The sequence below is a fragment of the Ceratotherium simum genome, chromosome 1 (genome assembly GCF_057802395.1).
Source record: "Ceratotherium simum simum isolate JZ-2026a chromosome 1, ASM5780239v1, whole genome shotgun sequence".
Lineage (NCBI taxonomy): Eukaryota > Metazoa > Chordata > Mammalia > Perissodactyla > Rhinocerotidae > Ceratotherium > Ceratotherium simum.
The window spans coordinates 109,479,239-109,504,210 of record NC_141900.1 but is presented as its reverse complement, the minus strand read 5'-3'; the positions used below and the strand labels follow the sequence as shown (position 1 = coordinate 109,504,210).

Below are 24,972 nucleotides of genomic sequence, written 5' to 3'. Positions count from 1 at the left end.
AGGATGGGCAGCCGGGAATACAGAAAGGTAACACGCACGTTCACTCTGAGACTTCAGTGTAGGAGGGTGGCCCCGCGCCCTCCCCCAGGCCTGCCCCGGTCGGCCCTGACGACTTCAGGTCCAGGCTCGGAGGCTGTGGTTGGCCTGGAGCAGACCCGGCTCTCCCCTCACCTCCACACCGGCAGGCAGCCCCCCAGGTTCCCTTCAAACCTTCAGAACATGGGTTCCTGGTCTTGCGATGCTGAATGCTTAATTTTTAAAATCAGTTTTGTTTGGAATATTGAGGAAGTTATTGCTAAGTTTTTTAATACAGATTAGAGTTTCTAAAGATAAAACCAGTCACTCATGCTTATTTAATAATTGTTATTCTCCAGCTTAAGGCAAATTGCTGTTTTTTTTTAACTGTGCATTTAGAAATGCATGGGAGTACACCTAGTTCATTTGGCGTCTTCATAAGAATCACTCTGCCACAGGGACAGTAGATTCAGTGCAAACAGGTGGTTTTCCTTTTTCCGAAAAACAGAAACAACCATAGTAAAAGCAAAATAACACCGTTAATCGTAGTTGGGACCTGACGCCCCATGTTCCTCACAGACGTGCAGTCACTCGGAGTGAGTCAGTCACGTCTGATTGTCTGGGCAGGGCTGTGTCATTCCACTCGGGGTGAAAATGCTTAATCGTGGCACCGCTTGGCCTGGTCAGATGCCTGCCCGCTCTGTGCTGCTGGCAAGGGCATAAATTTGGCGCTCATCGAAGCAGAGCCCCTCCGTCTTACAAAGTCACAGAGGAGGACACGACCTGTCCTGGCAGGCCTCCCCACCTGACAGCATGGCGGTTGAATTAACAAATGTACAGGCTTCCACTCATGGCCTCAGGGTTACCGCCAGACGCCAACACACACCCACGCCCAGGGGAGTCTGCGTGTGCACGCGGGTGAAACCCCAGAGCTCAGGGCAGGCAGATCAGGTTGTCCAGCCTCCCTCTGCCTCCCACCCCCTTTCACAGACGCTGGACTGAGGCCCAGACAGTAACTGACTTTTTCTGAGTTGTGGAGCTTGTGTTTGTGAACACAACATTCGCACGAATAAAAACTGTACTACAAAGAAATGGAAGATGACAGGAAAGAATGGGGGAAGATTAAGCACAGAGATCAGGGGAAGTTGCAGACGCTGTTTATTCCCATTGGGAGCGGTCGACGAAGACACACCTGCCAGGTGTATCTTTGGAGTTGTCGCCAAAGCCCCGGATAGAAAAGTAGTGTGAGCAGAAACTTACCTGATTTCCTCTAGTTACACTTTTCCTGGCTGGAAATCTTAAATGTGATAAAACTTCTGTTCATTTAGTTAAATATTTGCTTTACTTTTATTCAGTTCAAGACCTCACGAAACCACGAGAAGGCTTTCTGTGGCCTTACGTTTGCTTCATGCACCAAGTGCTTCTGCCCAGAATCATTTCCTGTCCAGTAGGATGTGCATGGAATGAAGTAATTGCGATTGTCTTCTGAGTCATTGTTAAACTGATGACACGAGTCACCGCTCTGTGATCAGCGTGCTGTTTACTGCCTTCTGAGTGGCAGCCGCGTGACGGCGAGGAGGGGGAGTGGAGAGGACGGGCCGAGTGTGCGCACTGCTCATCGCCCAAGTCCTCCCCTGTCCTGGGGGCTTGAGCAAGTGACAGTGGAAGTAACTGGAACACCGCGACAGGTTGCCTCATTGACCCTCCTGAACCCTGTTCAGATTTTTACTTTCAGTCACACATTTCTCATTTGTAAAGCAGCGAAGTGTGCCAGTTTGAACATACTAACAATTTACAGATGTGTTGCTCTCTAAACTGCTTTGGGCAAAAAAGCACCTTTGAGAAGGAGGTGGGGTTTTCCTCCTGTGCAGAGCTATTTGCAAGGAAGAGACAGGGGTCTCCGTAAATAGCTGTCACCCCCAACAGATGTATATTTTGAAAAATCAAAACTCCTTATTTCTGCTAAGTGTTTTTCCACTGAAACATTTTAATTGGGGCTTTCAGCGAGAGTAACATAATTTTACCTGTATTGTGTGTGTTGTGGCGAGTTTCAAAACGAGGTCCGGTTTTAATTACGAATCGCTAAATCAGATGCACAAAAAGCATTTCTCCTGCTCTCCCACCCCCAGCCAGCTCACATTGTTGTTCTGTTAGAATAACTTGCATCTGTTCTTTTATGATCTTCCCTCTTTCGTGGGGTACATAATTATAAGGTGCACTCGGTGCGTTCTTTTATGCTGACAACTGTCATCTCTGCAAGTCTTGATGGGTGGTGCGTGGATTCACTAGATTACTGTCGGAGGAAAGGGGCCTCGCAAGGCTCTGCTTCAAACCCAAAGTCAGGGCAGTGTCTTAAGGTGGTGCCGGGGTTACAGCTGACATCCTCGTGTGTCGCCTCAGAATTATGTGCGGTTGAAACTTGCTCGTTTTTCACTGTATTGGGAAATGTATTCTTAACAATTATCTTTAAACACAGAGTATTCTAAATCTTTAATCAAACCCTGGTATCAAACGAGGAGATCCTAGTGCAGACGTGAAAGAATAAAGGCCCCCGTACGTCCGGTTAGGGAGCGGCTCTCTCACACAAAGGTGAGATTCCACCCTGTCTTCTGGGTGTCTCCATGGTCCCTTCTGGGGTGTGTGGTAGGGAATGTGAGTGATGAGGAAGTCTTTGCTGACACTCACCTGCTATCTCCCTGTTCTCTGAGGATGGCCGGTTCTGGCATTGAGGGGCGAGAGCCCCATTCATTTGACAACCCTCAGAATGTGCTTTAATCCTGTTTGCTTCTCCAGGCTTTGTTCTCGTGTTCTTTCTTTTTTTTCCCTGCTTAGTCAGTCTTTGAATTAAACGTTATAATTAAGGTCTTTTAAGCCAAACGTCCCCTATTGAGGCTAGCAGGCTGCACTCGGACAAATCAACTGGCCAGAGAGCCCACCACGCATTCCTCTTTGTTTGTTTGTTTTCATCTGTTGTCTGGCACCGTAGAAACAGAATAGGGAATTAGCCGCTGGAAGGCTGGGCCCCATCTCCCGGGAGGCACTCGCCACCCTATGCCGTAGACACCCGGCGGCATGACTAGCTGTGCCTGAGCCCCTTTCGAGGAAACAGAGAACAGCCCCACGTGAAAGGACTTAACTCTTTCTGGGAGGCAGGATGCAGTTGTAACTGATTCTTCCAGGACCCTGAAGAGCTGCTCACGGGCCTGGAGAGCAGTGCCCTTACCCTGTGCTGAGAACTCAGGCTGCACCTCCCCCCAGCCCGGTGCCTGCAGTCCTAGCAACCGGGCTCATTATCTTGAACCTGCATATGGCCTGTATGGCCTGTGGCCGGGCGTGGAGGCCACTCACACTGACACATGGCTGAACTGCTCGCAGTCACTTGCATCCATGGAGATGTTGCCCATGTTGGTGGTGCTGCCCTCTGCTCCTTCCCTTCATTCCACCACCCTGCCTGGCCCGGCCTGTTAAGTGGGTTAATTTACGTATTGGCTTCTGGTCTACTGGTCTTCATTTCTGCTGATGCCGCTCCTATTACCTCAATATCAGGTGTACGGAAAGCATTCAGACGTGACGCCCAGGCTCCAGGCACAGTACCTCCACCTGTAACCCAGGCTCTCTTTTGACGCAGGAAGGGCAACGAGGAAGAGCAACCCAGGTCTTCTCACTGCTGCAGACGCATGTTCCTGGGGCCTTCTGCGCAGGCGTGCCGCCTTCCCTCCTCCTGAACCGCTGTTTTACTTCCTCGTTTTTTGACCGGCTTTGTAGCTAAACCTTGTTCCTGTAATCTTGTTTCTGCAGATGGATCATGACCCCAGGAATCCTGCATATATCGCCACCCAGGGACCACTGCCTGCCACCGTGGCTGACTTCTGGCAGGTGAATCTTTTTTCATTAAAATTTTTTTTCTGAAAATAAGATCTTAATAAATTGATTGTGAATAATACCTTGGATTTGATTAAACTGATTCAAACTTGTTTACAGGTGTTCATCCACTTAAAGGAGGGAAAGTGTTCCTCTCTCTGTCTTGAGAATAGTCTCTGCGGGGGGTTCTGGGAAAGTCAGGAAGGATCCAGGACTAGCTGAGGGCCCACTCATGCTCTTTGCCTTACAAGCGTGTTAATACACAGGTGTCCTCATCCCCGTTCTGTGGGCAAGGCAGGGGGTATCTGGAGCTCACATAACTTACCCCAGCCAACAAGCAGGAAACCGAGATTTGAACATGTCTGCATGGCCCCTGGCTCTTTCCTTCATGCTACTGAAAAAAATAAAACCAACTAACCCCTGCGTTACATTGTTCAAGCTTGTCATCGTGGCGTGGAACCATTAAACTTGGGTGTTAGGGTGGTTCCAAGGACAGGCTAGTCCCACCACCCGTGAGATGCTGAGTTTCCCCGGTGCTGTGCCTACCAAGAGATGGTCCAGCCCGAATGGAGCGCCTCTAGGCACAGGGCACAGTTGTGTTGTGGAATGAGGGATACCAACAGAGTTTCCACTCTACTTTAACCCATTATCCAAAATGTGCAAGTGTACGTATGGCATTGAGGGCCCCCAGTGCGGGTTGTTTTATTTTTACCAACCTTTAGGTCCCAGTCATTACTTCACGTATGCAAGGCTTCGCTTGCCAACAGAATCACAACTTGTTCAGGGCATGTGGACACTTAGCATAAAAATTGCTCACATCCATCCGCCACTTACTGTGGACCAGGTCCTGTGTTAAGAGTTAGACATCAACGCTTTCCTGACTCTGAGATGCTCCCCACTGTGTATCTGTTTCTGTGTCCAAATGTCCCTCCTATTGGAAGGTCGCCAGTCATTCAGCTTAGAGTCCATCCAACCAGTGTGACCTCGTCTTAATTTGATGACATCTGCAGAGACCCTGCTTCCAAATAAGGTCACGTTCACAGGTTCCAAGGGGACGTGAATTTTGGGGACACTGTTCCACCCATTGCAATGGCTAAGAATAAAACAGGCATTGGTTGAGCATCTAATATGGCGCCACTGTGACCGGACAAGTGGCTGTTTCAGGAGTCTGGAGAGAGGCCACGGGGGCCAGGGCTGAGAAGGAGGGGCAGGACAAGCAGGGAGCTCCACGGGCTTCAGCAAGGGAAACACAAGACGGGCCCAGCATGCCCAGAAATGAGGCGATCTGGAAGAGGGACGGAGGAAGGCTCCTCCGTCTTCTCTTGAACGTGGGGTATCTAGAACATTCTGTCTGTAGCATCTGACTCAGCAGCGCCAGCCCCTCTGGCTTCACCACACTGCAGAATTTCTCATGTGAGACATGGAAGGAGCCTGTGCATATGTGTTCACGGGTGCAAAGGATTAAGCTTTCTTTGAGAACAGGCATTTCCCTACAGGGAAGTGAGGTCTGTGCACCTGCCAGGAGTCACAGGGCCTGCGGGAGCTTACACACGGTGCCAGCCGTCTCAAAAGGGGCATCAGGACAGCTTTTGTGGAGAAAAGAAGTCTCTGCAGGGCATAAGCCAGGGAGTGGAGGACTTGCTTTGGGTGGCAGGAGTAAGGGACCAGTCCTGGAGGAATTTGGCAAATCCTTGGCATTCCTGTCAGTGTTCCCAGTTCTTTTCCCAAAGCAGACATCACCAATCAACTGTGGAACTCCTCCTGCTGACCCACACGCGGCTCTGCTGTCTCCCTCCACACCCTGTTCTAAGGAACCCTCATCTGTGAAGGGAGTCAGCTCCTTGCCCTCCCTCCTCTCATATTTTTAGAATGAGCTGGCAGAATTATGTGCTTTCTGATGTGGTAGCTTCTGTGTGTCACCACCACAGGCTGGGTGTGCCTTGGAGGCATAACAGTTGTCTCTTAAGCAGAAATTCTGCCAAATTTAGGTGTGTGAGGAGTGTTCGTGGATGTGAAATACAAAGTCAGGGTACGTGAGGTCCCTCGCTCTGGGCCGAAGCCCTAGGAATTGGGGTGGTCTCCCCAGGACTTGGACTGGTCGCCATTCCCTGTCTACCATGGGGTAGCGAAGCCAAGAGGAAACTCTTGAATTTCTTGCCTTGTCCACCCTGCTGGACGAATAGGCTAATTTCAGACAGAATCAGAGGCCAGGCACCTCTCCTGGCTGGCGAGCTGGGGTGCAGGCCCCGAGGCAGAGCGGCAGAGCACCGGCTCAAGTCAGCAGGAAGTCAGCTCGTTCCCGATTAGTGTTAATGCTTATTGCTGTTATTAACATTTTACCAAAAAAAAGTCCACCCATCAATTTCTATTTTCCACTTTCTGAAAGTATTCTGCTATGAAGTCTTAACTGGGGGAAATGCACTTCCTCCTCTCCAAAAGTGATAGGCTCGATAAATACAGTTTTTATTCTTTAGCACCCATCAATGATAGTTCTTAGGATGGTCAAGAAAAAACCTGAGCTAAGGGCTATGGGAGACCCAAAGAATGTAAAGATTTTTCCTTCCAAGTACTTGCTGGGCCTTGGCGAGCGAGGCAGAAACACAGAAGAAAGAGAACTGCGTTCAACAGAAGTGTGAGCAAGCGGGGTCGGGCACCCAGAGCCAGTGCTGAAGGCCTAAGCTGTGGGGTGACCGTGCCTGTTGTGGCGTCTGTGTGCACCGGCAGCTCTGGATCCAGCAGAGATCAAGTTGGAAGACACAGCCCGTTTCCATATTGTGCTCCCGAGCTCACGTCTCCCAGCAGGCTGCCCTGGTCAGCTGACAGATGACTGCTTTGTAGGCATCACCATTAGCCCCCAAGAGCCAGGCCTGGAGCATCCAGAGGTGACTGAACCTGGCCTTAGTGAAACTCATGGGCCCACACCTCATTAAAATCCTGCAGAGCTGCATCTGCTCTGCCAGAGCCTGTTCATCCCCACTCAGACCCCACTCCACAAGCAGGTGCCCCAGTGCCGTCCCGAGGCTTCCCAATCTCTAGGACCACCCAGGGTCAAATGGTCCGTCTTCCTCCTGAGACCATGTCAAATCAGGGCTCGTGATTTCTGGTTACCCTAAGGGGTATGACTCCGAGAGTGCTAGGAGGTCCCCCAGTCCCTTCACCTCTGTGATACTCCTGATGGATCGCCCTTGGTTATTTATCCCTAGGCATCCTCTGGGTAGTCAACAATGGGAGAGAGAAGTATTTGGAGATTTTACTGATTCTGGAGTGTTGAGAAGTTGGGCAAGGGGGAAATTTACTTAGGAGCCCTGTTAACTTACAGATTGGTTGATTTTAAAGCACATTATTTGATTAAATTAAAGGGAAATACAAGAATTGAGGACAGTTCGTTTCTTAGGAAAACCTTGCTTTTTTATATCTGAGTTCATAAGTACTTTAACCACATGCCCTGGATTTTCCAGGACACTTTACTTCAAATATTTAGTCTTGGTGAATTTTCTGTACATAAATTCACAAATATTTAAAGATGAAATAAAGCTTTTGTCAGATCATCTCATCTAAATTTAGGTTTGAAAACCGTGCTATCTGCAGGGATGTGCATGATTATGCCGGGCAAGCGTTGCAGCAGAAAGTTCCGGAGTCCTTTCTGTATGCAGGCCACAGTGTCCACTTAGGCTTGGGTGGAAAGTACATATCCTGAGTTTCTTAGTTAACAGATTTTTGTGGATCACAGGTGAAAACATCCAGGCTGTTCTGCTTTTATGTGTAGTGTTGCTTCCCTAGTCTGTCTATTTGTCTGTCTGTCTTCCTCCTTCTCCCTCTCCCCCTCCTCCTGATTCATAAGTGGATCTGATGCTTTTATATGAGGTCCTGATTTTGAAAAGAAGAATGGCAGCCTAACATTGGCACTTCTGTGTAAAGGGACAATATGCATATTCTATCTGAAAGAGGAGCACAGGCCCTGGGACTCTATGTGATGCTAAGTGACGGCACTCCCTCGTGCCCAGGAAGCTTCCTATACAGTCAGACACTGACATAAACACCTCCATGGTGACAGCACAAGGTTGGAGAGAAAAGAAGGCAGGTTTGTAAGTATGTGGCCTAGGTTTGGAAATCTCTAAATGACACCAAGCCATATTGAATCTGCTCGCCAAATAAGCAGGCCGTTCTTTTCAAAAGAACTCTTACTCGACTCTAGTGAAGTGGCAAATGTTTCTTATTTAGATGCATTCTCCTTCTTGCCTGGACAAAAATATTGCTGGTAGAAAAAAATTCCAAAAGCTATTGCTGCTGTTTAGCAAATATCAGATCGTAGCTGTGTGACTGGTTTGGGCTCGGGTCTGATCCGAATGGCTGCAAGGTGCGTGTCCTCCTGCTCGGCCCCTGCCGGGCACGACATTTAATTTCAGCATTGCTACCGATTACGTTGGCTGCCACGAGTCATTGTTTGATCTCTGAAGGAAGCCCACACTGACGTATTCGTTTACTGAAAAACATCAGGTAGGTACGTTACGAGTCATCCATGGAAGACATGATAGGATTCCACTACCCTTCATTTGGTTGGATTACCGTCTCCAAAGTGATGGTCTGACGCGGAATCTGTGACTCTGTGGCTGAAGCAGAACCAGGCCCTGAGGAGGCTCGAGGCGAGGCTTCTGAGGACTGTCCTCTGGGCAGGGTGAGAGCAGGGTTTGGGGGTCTCTGCTGCCAAAGGGGTTACAGACACGTGTTTTCTTCTTCTTTAATCTATTTCAGACCAAACAGTTACAGCTGACTGACATCGGTGAGCTCACAAGGAGTAAAATGCAAGTGCTCTTAAGCCTCATTAACTGACTCCTTGTCCTTTTTAAATATGAGTCAGCGTCTTCATTGCTGGGGTTAAGTTATCTCTGCTCAACCTGTTAGAGGACGTTTACAAGGAAACGAACTGTGCCGTCAGGACTGCAGGGGGACATGTAGCCGGGGGAGAGAAGCTGTCTTCATGTCCAGCAGCTGCAGCTGCATGAAAACAGTTAATGTGCTTTAAAAAAAACCGCTTCTCTGTACGTGAGGCAGGTCCTGGGAAGGCTTCTGCCAGGCAAACCTTTGATAGCATTTTCTTTATCTGTTTTTACAGAAATATTCAAATGATCTCTTTTAAAATTATGCATTGTTTTCAACTAAGCGCCAACTATAATCAATCACTATGCTAGATGCTTTGGCGGGTAGAAATGGCCGCCAGACGAGGGTCTGGTCTTCAGGAGGTGACAGCCTGGTAGAAGACAGACGTGAGAACATAGGTGAGAATACTGCAGGTAGAAGGGAACACATCACGAGAGGTCTAGGTGGAGGGAGGAGACGTTTTCTGCCTGCAGGGACCAGGGTGCTTTTAAAGAAGACGGCCTGGGCGTCTTAACTATTTCAGGGTAACCATCTTTCCTTTAATCAGGCTTTAGTGGGGCCTTGAAAGAGTTTTGTTTGCTAAATATTTAGTATGTGCCCAAAAAAGACTTGGGATGAAGAGACCCTACAGCTCTTTCCATCTGCTTTAATTAGCTTAATACATGAAACTTAGAGTTGACATTTTCAACGCCTGTGAATGATCTGAGGGACGGAATAGAGGACCATGTGTCAATGAATGTGTTAGTTTCCTGGGGCTGCTGTAACAAATTACCACAAACTGGGGAGCTTAAAACAACAGAAATGTAGTGTCTCACTGCTCTGGAGGCCAGAAGTCCAAAATCGAGGTGTTCACAGGGCCCTGCTCCCTCCAGACTGTCAAGAGGAGGATCCTTCTTCCAGCTTTGAGTGGCCCCAGGCGTTCCTGGTCTGCAGCAGCATCACCCCAGTCCCTGCCTCCGTTGTCACATGGCTATCCCCCGTGTGTCTCAGTCTTCACATGGTGTTTCCCAGTTCTTATAAGGACACCATTCTTAATGGATTGGGACAGACACACCCCCACCATCCAGGATAACCTCACCTTTTTAACTTGATGACATCTGCAGAGACCGTATTTCCAAATAAAGTTGCATTCACAGGTACCGGGGATTAGGACTTCAACATATTTTTTCTGGGGGACACAATTTAACCTATCACAGAAACAATATGGATTTTTCTTATCAACAGTGTACAAACTTAGTTGTATCCAATAGCAGCCAAAGTCTGTATTTCGCGTCTCTAGGGCCACCTGTCTGAACTACTTAGTCTCAGCTTTTCCACGTGCTGCTGATAACCATGAACAGGTTTCATTCCAAGTATTGTCAGTGTTGTCACCGTGACTTTCCCTTCTGCGTCATCGCTGAGTGACTCAGCTGAGATGGGCTCAAGGGGGTTTTGGCCAAAGTGCTCCGTGGTCACTTAGAACTACGGAGCTGGCCCTTTTGTTCCTGGCGGCACATGACCACCAGTGAAGTCGCCATGGCTCCCGCCCCCCAGGCACACGGAGTGACAATTTTTAGGCATCCTGGGCCTTCAAGGGAGACCTCCAAAGAGTGGTGCTGTGCATTTGAGAAGAAGCTCACCGAAAAGGGAGGATTTCCAATTCTTCTCTGAAGCACAGCACCAGTAATTTATACTCGGGATCCAGCGCTTACGGCTCATTTTAATCCACCTTGGCAGCTTTTTCTCATCCAGGGATGGAAGCACTTGCTTCCTGTTTGGGCAAAGTAATCCACTTTACGCCAGATGAAGGCAGCGTGGGCAGGTCTGCAGACGGCCATGGTGCACTCCGGGACATTTCACCATGCCTGCTTGTGACAGGGACTTTGAGTTACCTCTGAATCTCCTGATGTGTACCAGGTGCTCAGTAAACGTGCCCCAGAAACCAGTAGATGACCCTGAAGGATGTGTTCTCTGACACTGAACTAAACAGAAAGTGCTAGAAATTGCCACTTCTGGTATTCAAACATTCAGCTCTTTAATTTAGTAAACTACTGTTTTCAATAGACTACACCAAGATTAGGTAGGGATTCTGGGTCATTATTTACTTCCTTGAAGAGAAATGTTTAGATTTCTCTAAGATTTGTCACACAAATAGCACCTTCCTAGTGTTGGGTACCAACCAAGCCAAGGAAGACGACAACAGTGAAACCTCTCCCTGTTTAGAAATGGAACCTTAGCTAACTGAAATTTTCACAAGTATCCTATATCCTATATTCCCACCAAGATCCACACTCACTGTTCAGTGTATTCTGACGTTGAGCTGGCCACGGTCCCTGGCGGATGGTGGAACACTGGTATGGCCGTGCGCTGAGTCAAGGCACCTTGAGCTGATGCAGGCAGAGCCACAAACGACATTGTGACATGGGTGCCGAAGTGGGCCGCCTATTATTTGATTGAGTAAATTCCCCTCTCTGCTTTTACACACAGTGACCTAAAAAGAAATATTATCCCCAGGAGTGCCTTTGGGATTGTTTGTTTAAATTAAGTTTCATTTGGATTTAATCGTAACCAAATCTTCAGAGAGCCAGGCGGGCTCCCTGAATGGAGGTGCCACATGTGTGGACCAATGAACGCGGCTGCCCGCCTGGAAGGACCCCTCTTTAAGTGAGGGGGCTTCCTAATGTCACACTTGGGTGGCACAAGCAGAGTACCAGATGATTAGTTTATGATCTAGATCATTGTATTTTTATTACACTCATAAAATCTGTGTTTCTCCTCATTTTCGTAATGGCTTCAATGAGCTTCTCCACATTCTAAAGGCACATTAAATTGTCGTGTGCTGGAAGGACCGATTTAGGGGGGCAGGTTTGAAAGCCTGGAAAGCTTGACGTGAGGCGCACGGTTTGAATTCTCATCTTGCTGTTGGATGTGCATTAAGGGAAGGGAAAGCATGTGGGTTTGAGCATAATTCATATTTATTTGTGGGCTTTTTTGTAAACACTTCAGCAGTTTCCATTTAATTCCAATATAAATGATACAAAATGAGATGCCTTAAGAGTATCGACAACTTCTATCACAAGGGAGTATAATCAATATTAAAAGAGGAAAACATCATGCACATGTCTGATTTTTAAAATGTAATTTAAAGGGGGAATTTAATAACATGAACATGAAGAGAAAGCATTTTATATTCGAGATATGTGGATTTTTAAATAAGATCTTAATTGCTTTGTTATATCCATACTTAAAAGAAAGAGAAGCTCTCTTAGATATAAATTCACATCTGAACGCAGTTGCTCATATATATATTTCTGTGAAGTTACTGTAGCCCCCTGCAGGAAAGCAGACTCCTCTTACTGTATAATTTATTATGCTGATGAACGTCTGCACCCCCGCCTCAGTGCACCCCATATAATTCATGGTTTTTGGTAATTGTGCTCTGAGTATTAATACACAGGCTCACAGCCACAAAGTTGCAAGTTGTATTTGGGAAGGAGTTGAGTTGGAGGGCTTTTATTCTTTGCCATTTCTCTGTGTTTAAACGTGCGTGCATGTGTTTATTGTGTCTTGAAGTTGTTTTTTAATGTGGCTGTTATGATGTATTAAATCAGTTTTGGACTTGCTTTAATTTGAATAGTATTGCTCTATTTTGGTATAAGTAATGAAATTCCAGTGGTGAGCTGCTGCTTTCTGTAATGCACTTGGAAAAGAATCCCTCCAGAGCCTGCCTCCAGTAGGAGAGCAGCTTCACAGAGCAAAACGTTTCTCTAGTCACACAAAGTAATGACGACTACCGAAAAATGAGCGTGTCAAGGGATTTTTGTGTGCGTCACACGGAGAAGTGGGCATTTCTGTTGGGGCAGCAGCCAGCCTGCCGTGGAAGGGGGAACATCGGATGCACGTTGTCTGTGTGTTGCGTTATAGAACGTCTCCCTTCGAGATCAGAAGTTGGGAAGCCAAACAGCTGAGCATGCAACTGAGGAGGTTTTAAAAGGTGCAGAGTGAATTCACTGGGTTCTTTTTTTTTAATGTTTCATGGAACGTGCAAAATATGGGGCCAGCGTATTCAGAGATGCGACAGCAGCTGCAGAGTAAAAGTGTCTAATGAAAATGAAATAAATTTCCTGTGAATGGAATAAATTTGGACTGTTCTCTGGGTGCAGTAATTACACGTGTCACGCGGTGAGGAGCCAGTCACGCCGCGGCCACGGGCCTTTCTTTGTCTGCAGATGGTGTGGGAGAGCGGCTGTGTGGTTATCGTCATGCTGACCCCCCTCTCGGAGAACGGCGTCAGACAGTGCTACCACTACTGGCCGGACGAAGGCTCCAACCTTTATCACATCTACGAGGTACCCACAAAGGCACCCCCCACCCCCGGGGCTCATGGCAGACGCGGGGACCTGCCCGGCGAGGAGAGCCTGCCGCTGTCCGCATTGAGGCCACACTGTGCAGTCATGTCCCCGCCAGGAGCCGGCCCCTCGGGGGAGGCTGGCAAGCAGGCCTGTGGGGCCAGTGGGGGCCAGGCATCCCCAGGACCCCGAGGTCAGTAGACACCCAGACCCTCCAAACAGCCGTGCCTCGGTGACTCGGACTCTGACATAAAGAGCATGGTTTTCATTTTTAAAGTTTTATGAATCCAAATGCGGACAGAAAGGGCAAAAAAATATGTACCTCACAGGGTGGTCCATGAGCTAGGTCCCAAATCACAGCCCTTTTAGTGGGACGGTTTTCAGAAAAAGACCTGCCCTTACGCTCATGGCTTATTGCTCCCTGTGCGCCCTGTGTCTCCCACCACCGTGTTCCGAGGCTCATGTTGCAGCGCTCCACCTTTTTACTTGAGGGCAGCCCGCTGGCAAGCTTGTTCTGTTGCTGGGTTTTCTACCCGCGTCAAGAAGGAGCTATGCAAACTTGGCAGTTAAACCAGCACCAGATGCCCCCTTTGGCTCTGTTTTGCATTCAAGTTAGTCCGAATGCCGAAGTCCCACAGTAGGGACCGTGTTAGCAGCGTAACTATTAATCCTAAATCACATAGTTGTGTCTTTGGGGTCACTGCAAATGGGCTTAAACCCGAGAAGAGTGAGCGCTCAGGTCACGTCAGTGTATCTGCGAGAAGCCTGTGGCCCCCTCTTTCTACATCCAGGTAGTGCCGTCTGTGCTGCAATTTAAGTTAGAGTGGAACCCCGCTGGTATTTTTGTTCAAAGGTATAATTTTTCTCCAGTGATATGGCTTAAGAATACAAAAGACAAAAAATGGAATAGTTTTGTAACATATTTTTCTTATAATTTGACTATTATGCCCCTATGTAACATTAAACAAAAAAACCCACCAAGTTAGCTTTTGTCTAAACCATGTTGAAATTGAGAAGGTGGGAGGGGGCCATTGAGTCGGTTGTCAACCCACCTGCGATGTAAAATTTGTCGTCCTTGTAGTGTTTACCCTTCTCTCCTCAGTGTAGCTCCGTGCCGGGCAAAGTTGTAGGCCCCCCATGCCCACGCCTGGCTCTGTCTCCCTCTCCTCCTTTCCACCCAGGTGAACCTGGTCTCTGAGCACATCTGGTGTGAGGATTTCCTCGTGAGGAGCTTTTATCTGAAGAACCTTCAAACCAACGAGACGCGCACCGTGACCCAATTCCACTTCCTGAGCTGGTATGACCAGGGAGTGCCTTCCTCCACGAGGTCCCTTCTGGATTTCCGCAGGTATGACAAACAGCCTGCAAGCAGGCTAACGAATTCAGAGGGTTGACTCAGATAGAAGGGAGCACAGTTCAATACCGGATCTCCTTGTGTCTAAGATGCCATTAGCTGTAAGATGTTCCATCTGCGCTATATTAACATAGTATAAATATATTTATATTATATGTAGGGGAGGGAAATTATATTAATTGTACATATTGATTGAAAGATGTTTTCTAGTTTTAGATGCGTTAAAATGTGAGGGGGGAATAGGTGTCTTAGAATTGTGGAAATATGGTCATTATTTTTCATAAGACTCTTCAAGTGATGAAGAGTCCCAACATTTCTATTTCATAGAATATGGATGAATAAAACCCAGATTTTTAGTTTGGATACTCATCTGGTTAGATATGAAATGAGATTTAACAAGCGTAGGCCCAGATTCTAAAATGGATCATCTTGGATGAAAGCCTGGATATAGTTAGCACATGACTGTATGTATTTTTAGTGCAGTTTTGAAACTGACAGTTTAAAAACATCCAGTCTTTTGTTCATGCTCTAGTCAGCTAGTCATCCAATGCGTTGTCTTGTTTTAAAGTGTGTTTATTGAACCGTTGAAATGAATGCTAGACTCCGTCTTGGAGGAAGATATTGACAAGGCAAAAAAAGCAAAATTTAAGATGGAAGCTTTGATTGTACATCAGGTTTGGTGAAAGTTGGCTAGCAACTGGCTATTTAATGGTGGTAAATGGATCAACAACGACGAGGAAAGTGAAGGTGTTGAGCAGCATCAGTACCAAGTTCTAAGTTTCATTGAACCTCTCTTGCATTGAACTGGTTGGAAACCCACCTAGTAAGGACAACAGATACATTTTGAAAACACAGAATTAGAGAATAAGGACAAAATGCACCTACTCCAGCCTCGTACACCATCACAAAGTGATCTGTATCTGAACGGCCATCCATCCCTGAGTCCACAGTTATGTAATTGGAGGGAGGTGGGAAAGGCAAGTATTGTCATAAAGATGGGGATGCAGGCTTATCTCTGGATTTCTTGAATTTGTATCTTAGAGATTCTTAAGGTTATTGGGATACTGTTTCTTTTCCCTTTAGTCTACTTTGAAAAACAAAACAAATCTTTTTATTTGGGTAGATTTTTGGATCAAATACCATGTGAAAGAGCTCAAGGAGAGACAGGCATTGGCGTCACAGCCATTAATACACATTTGGTGACCCCGTCCCTACTCCATCACCTCTCCCAAAGAGCAGAGGGGGCGCCATGCATCAAATCCCGAACGCGTCCGAAAACAGTGCCTACATGCAGTGCCTTCCCAATCCATCCTAATTTCCTGGCTATTTTTTACATTTTCTTGATACGAATTTATTTCTAAAGACATGCTATCTAAAAATCTTACCTAGGGCACATTTCCTGAGATAGCGTCTTCAAAAAACAGTCATTACTGGCAAAATGGATGAAGCTACAAAGATGGCAGTTCATCTGAATCCGTCTTTATGCTCATCCAGTGTGTTTGTACATATATGCATATGGGCATATTTCTATATCCATATCCATGTATGGAATTGAACAATACATAACCAACCCTCTGTGCTTACAATTTGTCATGAAGAAAAATTGGACTCCCAAAATTCCCTTTCGCCAGAGTCTTTGGAGATAGAGCTCATGTTAAAAGGAACACGAACCCCCAGACACGGTTTTGAAAGTCTCATTAGAATCAAAAGCCTTTCTGGCTCACCTTATCTGGTACTCCCCGCTATTTCAGACAAGGCTGCCTTTCATGCATTAACTGACAATGGGTATGAGTGATCACATTCTCAGAGAGCATCATGCTTAGACACGTATTGCTGCTTTGTGATTGCCTATGCAAAATAGCCACCCACATTTCAGGGATCGGAAAGGTGAGACGGCTTCTGGAGCCACTGGTCATTTCAATGCAACAGGCCTTCTAGTTTTCCTTTGAACAGTAGACCAGCGTTCATTCTCGCTCTGGCCTAGTGTGTTCGTCAGGCACCGAGATGTGTAATTAAATATTTCTGGAGCCCAGAGGGAGCACATTTACACTTTAAAGAGAAACTGCTAAGCTAAGAGATAATTAGCATCACATGTGAGGGCTTTGCTTTAAAAACATTCTCTCTCTCTCTATCATTCTCTCCCTTCTTGCTGTGTGCCATGACATTCACTAACGCTGCTCACTCTAAAAATGGACAAACCCTTACCTTGCCAGCTAATTAGCGGTGGCCAGTGTCATTTTTGTGATGTTGCAGCTAGTAATATGAGCCCAGTTGCATAGTCACAAAAGTGATCATTGGAAACTGTGACTGTACTGCAGGGACAGTGTGGGAAGCCCCTTTTCTGAGCTTCTAACGACCTCTGACCTTTGCTTGCTGTTGGTTGCATGACGGTTCCTTCTCACTCAGTGACCGTGGGTTGGTTTGTATTACTAATCCTTCTTTCTCAGTGAATGCCTCCTGCTGAAGTGTATATGTTTCCTAATGTGTGCCACCTTTGCTTACCGATGATTTGTTCTGATAGAGTCAAATGAGACAGCTGCGTGTGGCTCACCTTCCCGATAATCCGCGTCCCTATCTCGGGTCGACCAGATGAGCGCTCTGTTGGCTGTGTGGTGCCTTTGCTTCTCTCCCTGTGATGTTTGATGTTGTGATAACACAAGCACATGATTCTTTGAGAATAAAATTCTGATCCGTAGCAGCACGATATATTTACACCGCTCGTCTCCTTGATTTCTTGTGGCTGTTTGTAAGTAGGTTTCGCACGGGGCGGGGCTGGCGTGGATGTTAAAATTACAGCGAAACCTTCCCAGGTCCTGCTGAGGTAGCAGTCACGACATGGAGAAAACAATATTTAAATATACCATAAAATAAAGACAGGAATTGCAGGAATGCAGAAGCAAGTCGCAGCCATAGTAGCCAGTAATTTGCTTTTTAGCAATATTTCTTAACCAGGGAGGTTATTCTGACCGTGTTTTGCCAAAGAGGTGGCCGACTAGCTGTAAATGGGACGCTGCTGTCCCACTAATTCCTTACATTTAACTTTTCTGAAACCAGTACGGCTTAAAGAAGGTTATCTGGTTGTTTATTTTTTTTAATGTACTTTTTTTGTGCTTGGTCCCATCAGAAAAAAATGACCAAAACCTGGTGATTGACCAGTGTGTGAACAAGCAAACGTTGAGTTGAGTCTTTACAAACACAGGCTGGACCGTCGAGTGTGAATATAACAGAATGTTGCAGGTGCAGAGCTGGGGTGGTTCACCTTCAAAAGACTCAGTGACTAAGAAATTTTCAGTAAAATCTTCTGTTTGAAAGTGAAAGGCCTGTAGAGAAAAAGCCACCCCAGATCCGATCTGACAGTTGAGCTTGCTTGATTCTGCACACACACGCGTGCACACAGTGCATGCACACACGTGTGTCCATGCACGCACACACACACGTACACACAGCCTTGGTTGAACTAGGGGGCTTCACGTTGCTCACACTTGAGATACATCCTTAGAGTCTGGCATCTATTTCGTCAGAGCTAAAGCTCACGTTCCTCTACGACCTGAGTTAAGAATAGGAGGTTTTAGAAGGAGAAAGGAATGATCTATTTTCCCATCTGTTTTATTCTCAAAGGGCCAAGAATTTTTCAGGCATTCTGGCTACACGTTGATTTTAATGAGTTCACTTTCACTTTCTTTACCTTTCCCCCTAAACCTTAACATTGTGGGATACATCAAAAGCAAGAAAAGGCTCCAGCAGAAATGGTGACCCCGCCATGGGGACACTGAGCCCCTTGTTTCACCCGTGCTTCTGGGCCCTCTCGTCTGTAAGCATTCTTGGGTGGTCTGCAAGCTTCAGATGGAGGGGAGCAGCCACAGCTCACATGTTGCCCTCAATGGGCTTGGAGCGGCCCGGCTCAGGCGTGTCGCTTGTCCACTCCAGGCTCTGCTCCTGCATCTTCCACGCGCTGTTCCGGGCGGGGCACAGGCCTCACTTCAAAAGCACCTCATTCTGTTCCCTCCGTAAAGGAAGTAGAAAAAAACAAAACCACTGTGATGGTTTGGTACATGACATGAGAATATCCGCTCTGTTCGTAGTCAGCTCCTGCACTCGCCCCCCCAACCCCCCTCCTCCTGTCCTCTTGGCCTGTAGGGTTTTATAGCAAAGCAGCCAGTGGATTGAATTTTCACTTTCACCTGACAACTTCCATGCTGGGCAGGCAAGCCTTTGCAAAGAAATGGACATTGGCCCGTTTCTGGTACAAGGAAAAAGATTTTTCTGTACTGTCATTCTTTTTAAAATTTTACTTCTTGTCTTATATTGTAGAAATTCATACGTCACACTTAGAACACACTCCTTCACACGCACAGTTTTTCCTTGCAATAAACCAAGATTCTGTCTTTAATTTTCTTTATTCAGAAATATTTTACTGAGAACTTTGATGTACTTTGTAAACATGTTTACTTGTTTCGCTGACTTAAAAAAAATTTGGAGTTTCTACAGTGAATTTTAAATCAGCCCTCTGTTTTGACTTAGGGCTTGGTTACAAAATCTTCATCTAGGCTTATTGTTAATTTTCGTAAATTTTGATCTAAAATCTGCACAACGGAGTTGTTTTTAAACATAATTCAAATTCATAAAAATGGAAAGACTTGTCTTGGACGTAATTGAAGTTTCTCCGTAATTTAGGTATCCTTACAAAATTGACAGATCAAAAAGGATCTTAAAGATGCTGTTTTGAGATAATATAGTAATGTTACATCCCAATATGATGTCTAGACTATAAGAAATTTTGAGCATAAATTGCAAAACTCAAAAATTTCAGTGAAGAATCTAGACACGCGTATCACAACAAAAAAAAAGTCAAATTACCTGAAGCAACAAAAGAAAGGGGTGGGCTGGGGGGGGGGTCCATTGACCTAAGACCTTGAGTTCATTCTTGTAAAGGGAAAAAGAAAATTGTGAAAATGTAAGATTTGTTTTTAAAGCTCTGTTTAATAATTTAATATTGAAAAATAAATCTTTGAAAATGTGTGTGTAATTTTTATTTTCTTTGTCAAAACAGGCTATTGCAAATTGATGTCAAAGATAGGGTCTCTTTGCTTTGGCTTATTAATTAATTTGGATCTCATAATACAAGAGCTGTAGTTCATAACCATAATTTCTGTGTCTCTTTCTATTTCAGAAAAGTAAACAAGTGCTACAGGGGCCGTTCTTGTCCAATAATTGTTCACTGCAGGCAAGTACAACTTTTAACATGGATTAAGAAGTGTTCACTACCTCCAAAAGTAAACTACAATTAAATATAAAAGTTGAACTTTCTAATTGCTTAATAAATACATCAAACTGGTACTTCTACAGGAAACCAAAGGTGTAAACTTAATTTTCTATGCCATTTACTAAACGAAGCTGTGTGTTTATTTCACTGCACGTGGTGTTTTCTTTCTGGCCAGCCCCAGTGCTGGGGGCCGTCATCTATTTCCATGTTTGTACCCACCACCTTGTTTTTTCTTAAACCCCCGTGGTGCCACTACATGAACACTCTGAGACGATGTTTTTGATCTACTGCATTGTCTCAGCCACCAGTACACTCAGCTGAGGTTTGGAACCCTACCCTGCGCAGACAGTGGAAGTGCTCGGGGCCAGTTATGAATAGGGACAAACCTGTCACTACAAGAGGAGTGGCCACCTCCAGCTTGTTGTGTGAGGCTGGGCCTTTGGGTGAACATTCAGTGGCTCGTATCCTTAAGTCTGTTCCACCCACACCAGGAAGAATAGATCCAGTGGAAGAAAGCTCACTCCAAGGGGGTTTCTTCTACTGAGCTCGATGTCCACCTATTTTTGGTGAAGAACCGTACTTCACTTTCTAGATTGTTGTAGAATGTTCCTTTCTGCCTGGGATAAAAAGGAAATATGTCTCCAAAGATCAAACACCAAGTCTGTCGATTCAATCAAAAGTGAGCGTGTGCGTCTGTGCGCGCGCGCATGCATACATGTGTGGTGCATTTCTGTGTCAGTCGTGCGAGAGGAGGAAGAGAACAGAGTATGGTTTGGGGTCCTCAAAGAGTAGAATAGAACATCTTTTACCCACAGATGTCCCAGGACGAGCTACAGTTAGTTGGAAGGTTTGTGTAGTAGATCTCAGAACAGTGGTCTGAAGAGAAGTCATGCACAGAGAGGGAGCCCTCAGACGCAGAGAGCAGCTGTGGCTGCTCATATCGAGGGTACAGGTCAGAGGCCAGGCAGGCTCTGTGCATCTCCTCTAAGACAGTGAAGATGGACACATGAAAGTACAGTGTGTGGGATATTTATCTTTCCAACTGCAGCTTTTTTCAGCCATGTGTTTGAGAAAACATGTTAAAGCCAAGCCCAGTGATTCTTTACTGTAGGAAGAACATCTCACACTCGCGTAGCTTGGTGACACATCCACGTGGGGAAGGAAGTGGCTTACACATTCCTTACGAGCTTCGTTCTCTTTCATTCGCTATTGTTGAGGCACAATTCAAAACATTTTTACAACTCCAGATGGTCAATATTCCAGTTGTAGCTGGGAGATGAAGCAGAAACGAAAGGAGGCTCTGCTAAGTGACGAGTGACACCTGTGCCTCTGCTTCTGCAAGGGAAAGGTGGGGTCTACCGGGCGGGGGGGGGGGGCGGGGGGCGCCAGCCCCAGGGATGCCCGGCACCCTCCCTCTCTGCCAGGAGCTCACCCGCCCTTGCTCACAGAGAGACCTGCAGATACCGTGAATACAAATGCCGTCAACCCAGACACAGCCAGACGTTTCTTTATTTCGTTTTTTTCTGACAAAACTTCCCATATCTTTGGCCAAAGAGGGGGAAAGAGAAGAAACAAGTCTACGCAGGCACAATAGCTAATCCACAGTGCTGCTCGAGCTTAAAGCTCTCTGGTTTCCTTCCTGCTTCCTCCTCCCCCTCCTCCCTTCTTCCCTCTTCCCCTCCTCCCTCTCCCCCTCCCCTTCCTCCTCTCCCTCCCCTCCTCCTCCCTCCTTCCCCCTCCCCTTCCTCCTCTCCCTCCTCCTCCACCTCCTGCCCCTCCTTCTCCACCCCGGCTCCCACCCTGTGATTCTTCCTCACTCGCTTTCTTCCTTTCTCTCCAGTTCACAGCCTTCCTCTCCCCTTGCAGGCCGCACTTAAACACAGAAGGAAATAAGCTGTCTCTGGCTTTGTTGGGCCTGGGGATAACTGTTTTCATCTCTCTCCTTCTGTTGACAGCGACGGCGCGGGCAGGAGTGGCACCTACGTCCTGATCGACATGGTTCTCAATAAGATGGCCAAAGGTGAGACTCGGAGCTCAGAGCCGGGAATGGCGTTGCTATGGCAACCTCGGGTATAATATTCACAGAAGGCCTTGGAAAAAATTAGCTGATTGTTGTCCCTTCCCTGAATCATATGAAAGCTGTTTGCAGCAAGCACGGTTCTTGCTGAGGGTTCTCCTTTGTTACCAGCCTCCACCCAGCGTCCAGCACTGGGCTCAGCATGCAGAGGTGCTGGATAAGCACTTGCTGAATACGTTAGGTATTAACATCGGCATCAAGGAGAAGGCAACCTTTGGATCTTTAAAGTCGTAGCAGTTCAGAATATCCCTAAAGTGTTCCCTACAAACCTTCCCTGTTATTACAACTCTATTTGCAGAATATCATTTAGTTTTCGTTCTAGAGTCACCTAAAATCTCTGGTTGTAATTGTCGTCAAATATAAATCACCTTGCCTCACATACACCTTTTGAACACTGCTTTTTTAACATCTTTTTATCTAAGTGAATCCCTGTCTGTATTCCTGGATCTTTTCCTCCCCAAGACAGCATGGGAGGCCTTAGCCTTGAAGCCTCCTCATGGGAGAGCCCAGTGGTGTGTGGAGAACTGACCTGTGAGTGGTTCCGGCTCTGCCTGGATGAGTGTTATCACTCTGGGCACAGTTCACCCTCTGGGCCCCTCTCCTCCCATGAAATCATGGGTCTTGAGCTAGTCTGGCATTTCTCAGGATGTGTTCTGCAGAACAAGCCCGTGGGGGCCCTGCACAGACCAAAGAGAGCGCTCCATAGTCAAGCCGGGGAGAAGATTCCTGCTGGACCCGCCTCTTGGAGAACCACGCGTGTTAGCTCAGAGCCTGGGGAAAGCTGCCGTGGGGAGACCTGTCCAGATTCTCAGACCCGGCAGCGCCCACATCTGTCTGGAGAGACACCATTTTTGTTGTGAAGTTGCTCAGCGTCCCCTGGAACCTAGGAGAGAACGCTGAAATGGGTGACCTTTTATGGTCTCTTTCCCACCTGTGAATAAATCATTCTGTCTCAACACGCACATGCACGCACATGCACATGTGTGTTCTTACATAGAGACTTCCACCTTCCATAACGTGCGTTCTTCATCCTTTGCCCAGCAGTTTTTTTACACATTTTCACACAAGTGTCAGCAACTCTAAAATAGGCCTTTCCCTGACTCCATTTTCTTCTGGTTAAAAGACAAATAGAACACATGTTCAGCCCAAGGGTATAGATATGTGAAGATAAACCAGTAGCTCATTGGTTCACATCCGAGGACTAGAGAGCTTGGGTAAATTATCTCACGCCCACAACTCGGTACTAGAGGACTGGGACCCGCACCCCAGGCTCTCCCCACCAACCTGATGTCTGTGGGCGCCTCTGCTGGTGCTGGGGAGACGATGGAGTTGCTTTTGCACCATCGAATAATGCTGTAAGCACCTAAATTACTGCTGGTGATGTGCAAACAAAGAGACAAACTAACACCAAATGCAGATGCTCCTATGTGGCTCTTAATAAGTGTTTTGTTTTTAGATCATAACATAATCCTGACTTTTTTAGTTAAAAGGTCATTCGTTCCCTATCCATTAGTGCCTCTGTGTCTCATCAAATACACCTCCTCATTTGCAAATGTGCACTTACTGGGCGCCTGGAGCTCTCGCTGGAATTTGTATTTCTTCCCCATCATCCACCCTCCCTTCTCCATGTGTCACGCACATAATATTTCCTTCCTGTTAAACCAAAATACCTTCCAAAGTCTACAGATCGACGCACAGATTTGAGATGACGCCTGTGTTCGTAAGCAGTGTGAACAGTACACCGCTGGTGCAGTCACATCGGAATGGCACCTGACTCCTCGAGGGAGGGAGCTCGGGCGGTGGGGGTGGTGCTGGTTTCTCAGGATCGTGGGGTTACCCTGGAGTCCACCTGCTTGATGTGACAGAACCTGGGTTCCAAGTGACGCAGGTCCCCCTCACCCAGAAGCAGTCGTGGAGAAGAATGTCCCGGCCTGAGCTTCCGGCCCTGGGGCAGGCTGACTGCATTATCCGTGCCTGCAGCCCGCCTTCGGCTGGCTTGGTGCAACCATGTAATGTCAGCTTCCACTTGAAGTGTGGGCGGCGTTCAACAATGCCAGCCCAGCCGTGTGGAACTGGCCGGGGAGGGCAGGCTCCGGGCTCCTTCTGAGATTGGTCACCCCTCATTCTGTTCCTGACCTGCTCCCCTCTGCCCAGGGGGCATGCAGTGTGAAATCCTCTGACCCAGGGCCCCGGCCGGCCGTGGTCTCAGGGGAGATCAAAGGGCAGGGCGGCCCCTCTGCCAGCCGAGGTGGGCCTTTCCCAGGACGCCACACTGAGCGGCCGCCCGGGGCTTTGTTCTGGTGCAGACGCGTTCGGCCTGTGCGGCCGGGGCCGCCTTTGTCTGGCCTGAGAAGCCGGAGGCCCGCGCTGCAGACCCCGCGTTCATCAAATGATCAAAGGCCCAGAGCCTGGACACGAAACCTTTCTTCCCATTTCCTTTTCTTAAAAGGAATGAATTGCGCGAGGACCAAAGAATGCCTTTCCAAAGCTTTCCTGCGCAGCCCGGCGCTAACGTCGAGTCCTCCAGCCTGAGCACAGACCTGAGAGCACTTGCGGCCGAGCCCAGCTGCACCCATTCACACAGCGTCCAGGGATTAAGGCCTTCGGGCCTGTTTCAGGGCCTTTGAGAATAAACCAGGAGTAATTGAGGTTCTTTCTCTGCCGTCTAGTTTATTAGCAAGCAGACAACAATGCAGTTTGAAATCAAAGTAGATAGTCTGGGGCTCTGCACAGGACTGGGAGCGGGAAAGCAGTATCAATCTGTAAAATTCTTCTGCACATTTCTTCTGTTGCTGCAAATGCGTTTCTAACTCATAATTAATATTTTGCATCAGAATTGATTTTCAGGTAGCGTCTTCCTCTCTCACTGAAGCACCGAGCTCAAACGTAGCCACAGTGTATTTGCAGATGACAGTTTCCAAGGTTGGGCTTTTTAAATTGTTGTCAGTGACATCTCTTTACCCAGGGCTTTTTTTTTTTTCCTATTTCATCACAATTTTTGAAGGACTGAGGAGTGCCAGGCGGGTGGTGGAGCTTCCCGAGTTACTCTGGCTAGGTCACCCTGGGGTGACATCAGGCTTCGCTCGCCCAGGCCCTCCCAGAGCCCAGCTGCTGAGAATGGCCGTGCTGAGGAAGCCACTGGCGGTGTTCAGAGGCCCCAAGTGTGTTGGGTCCCATTCCTTTTGTTGGTGGGGTC

At 47.2% G+C, this 24,972-nt stretch overlaps 1 protein-coding gene across 2 annotated transcripts in view; it reads left to right on the top strand.

Annotated features, from left to right (window-relative positions):
* PTPRN2 (protein tyrosine phosphatase receptor type N2) overlaps positions 1-24,972 on the top strand; it is a 915,358-nt gene that overhangs the window by 872,861 nt on the left and 17,525 nt on the right. For both annotated transcript variants that reach the window (XM_087433803.1, XM_087433800.1), the window contains 5 exons: positions 3,814-3,891; positions 12,963-13,082; positions 14,264-14,430; positions 19,607-19,660; positions 21,655-21,719. In XM_087433803.1, coding sequence (XP_087289929.1) covers positions 3,814-3,891; positions 12,963-13,082; positions 14,264-14,430; positions 19,607-19,660; positions 21,655-21,719 — 484 coding nt within the window. The remainder of the gene's footprint in view (positions 1-3,813; positions 3,892-12,962; positions 13,083-14,263; positions 14,431-19,606; positions 19,661-21,654; positions 21,720-24,972) is intronic.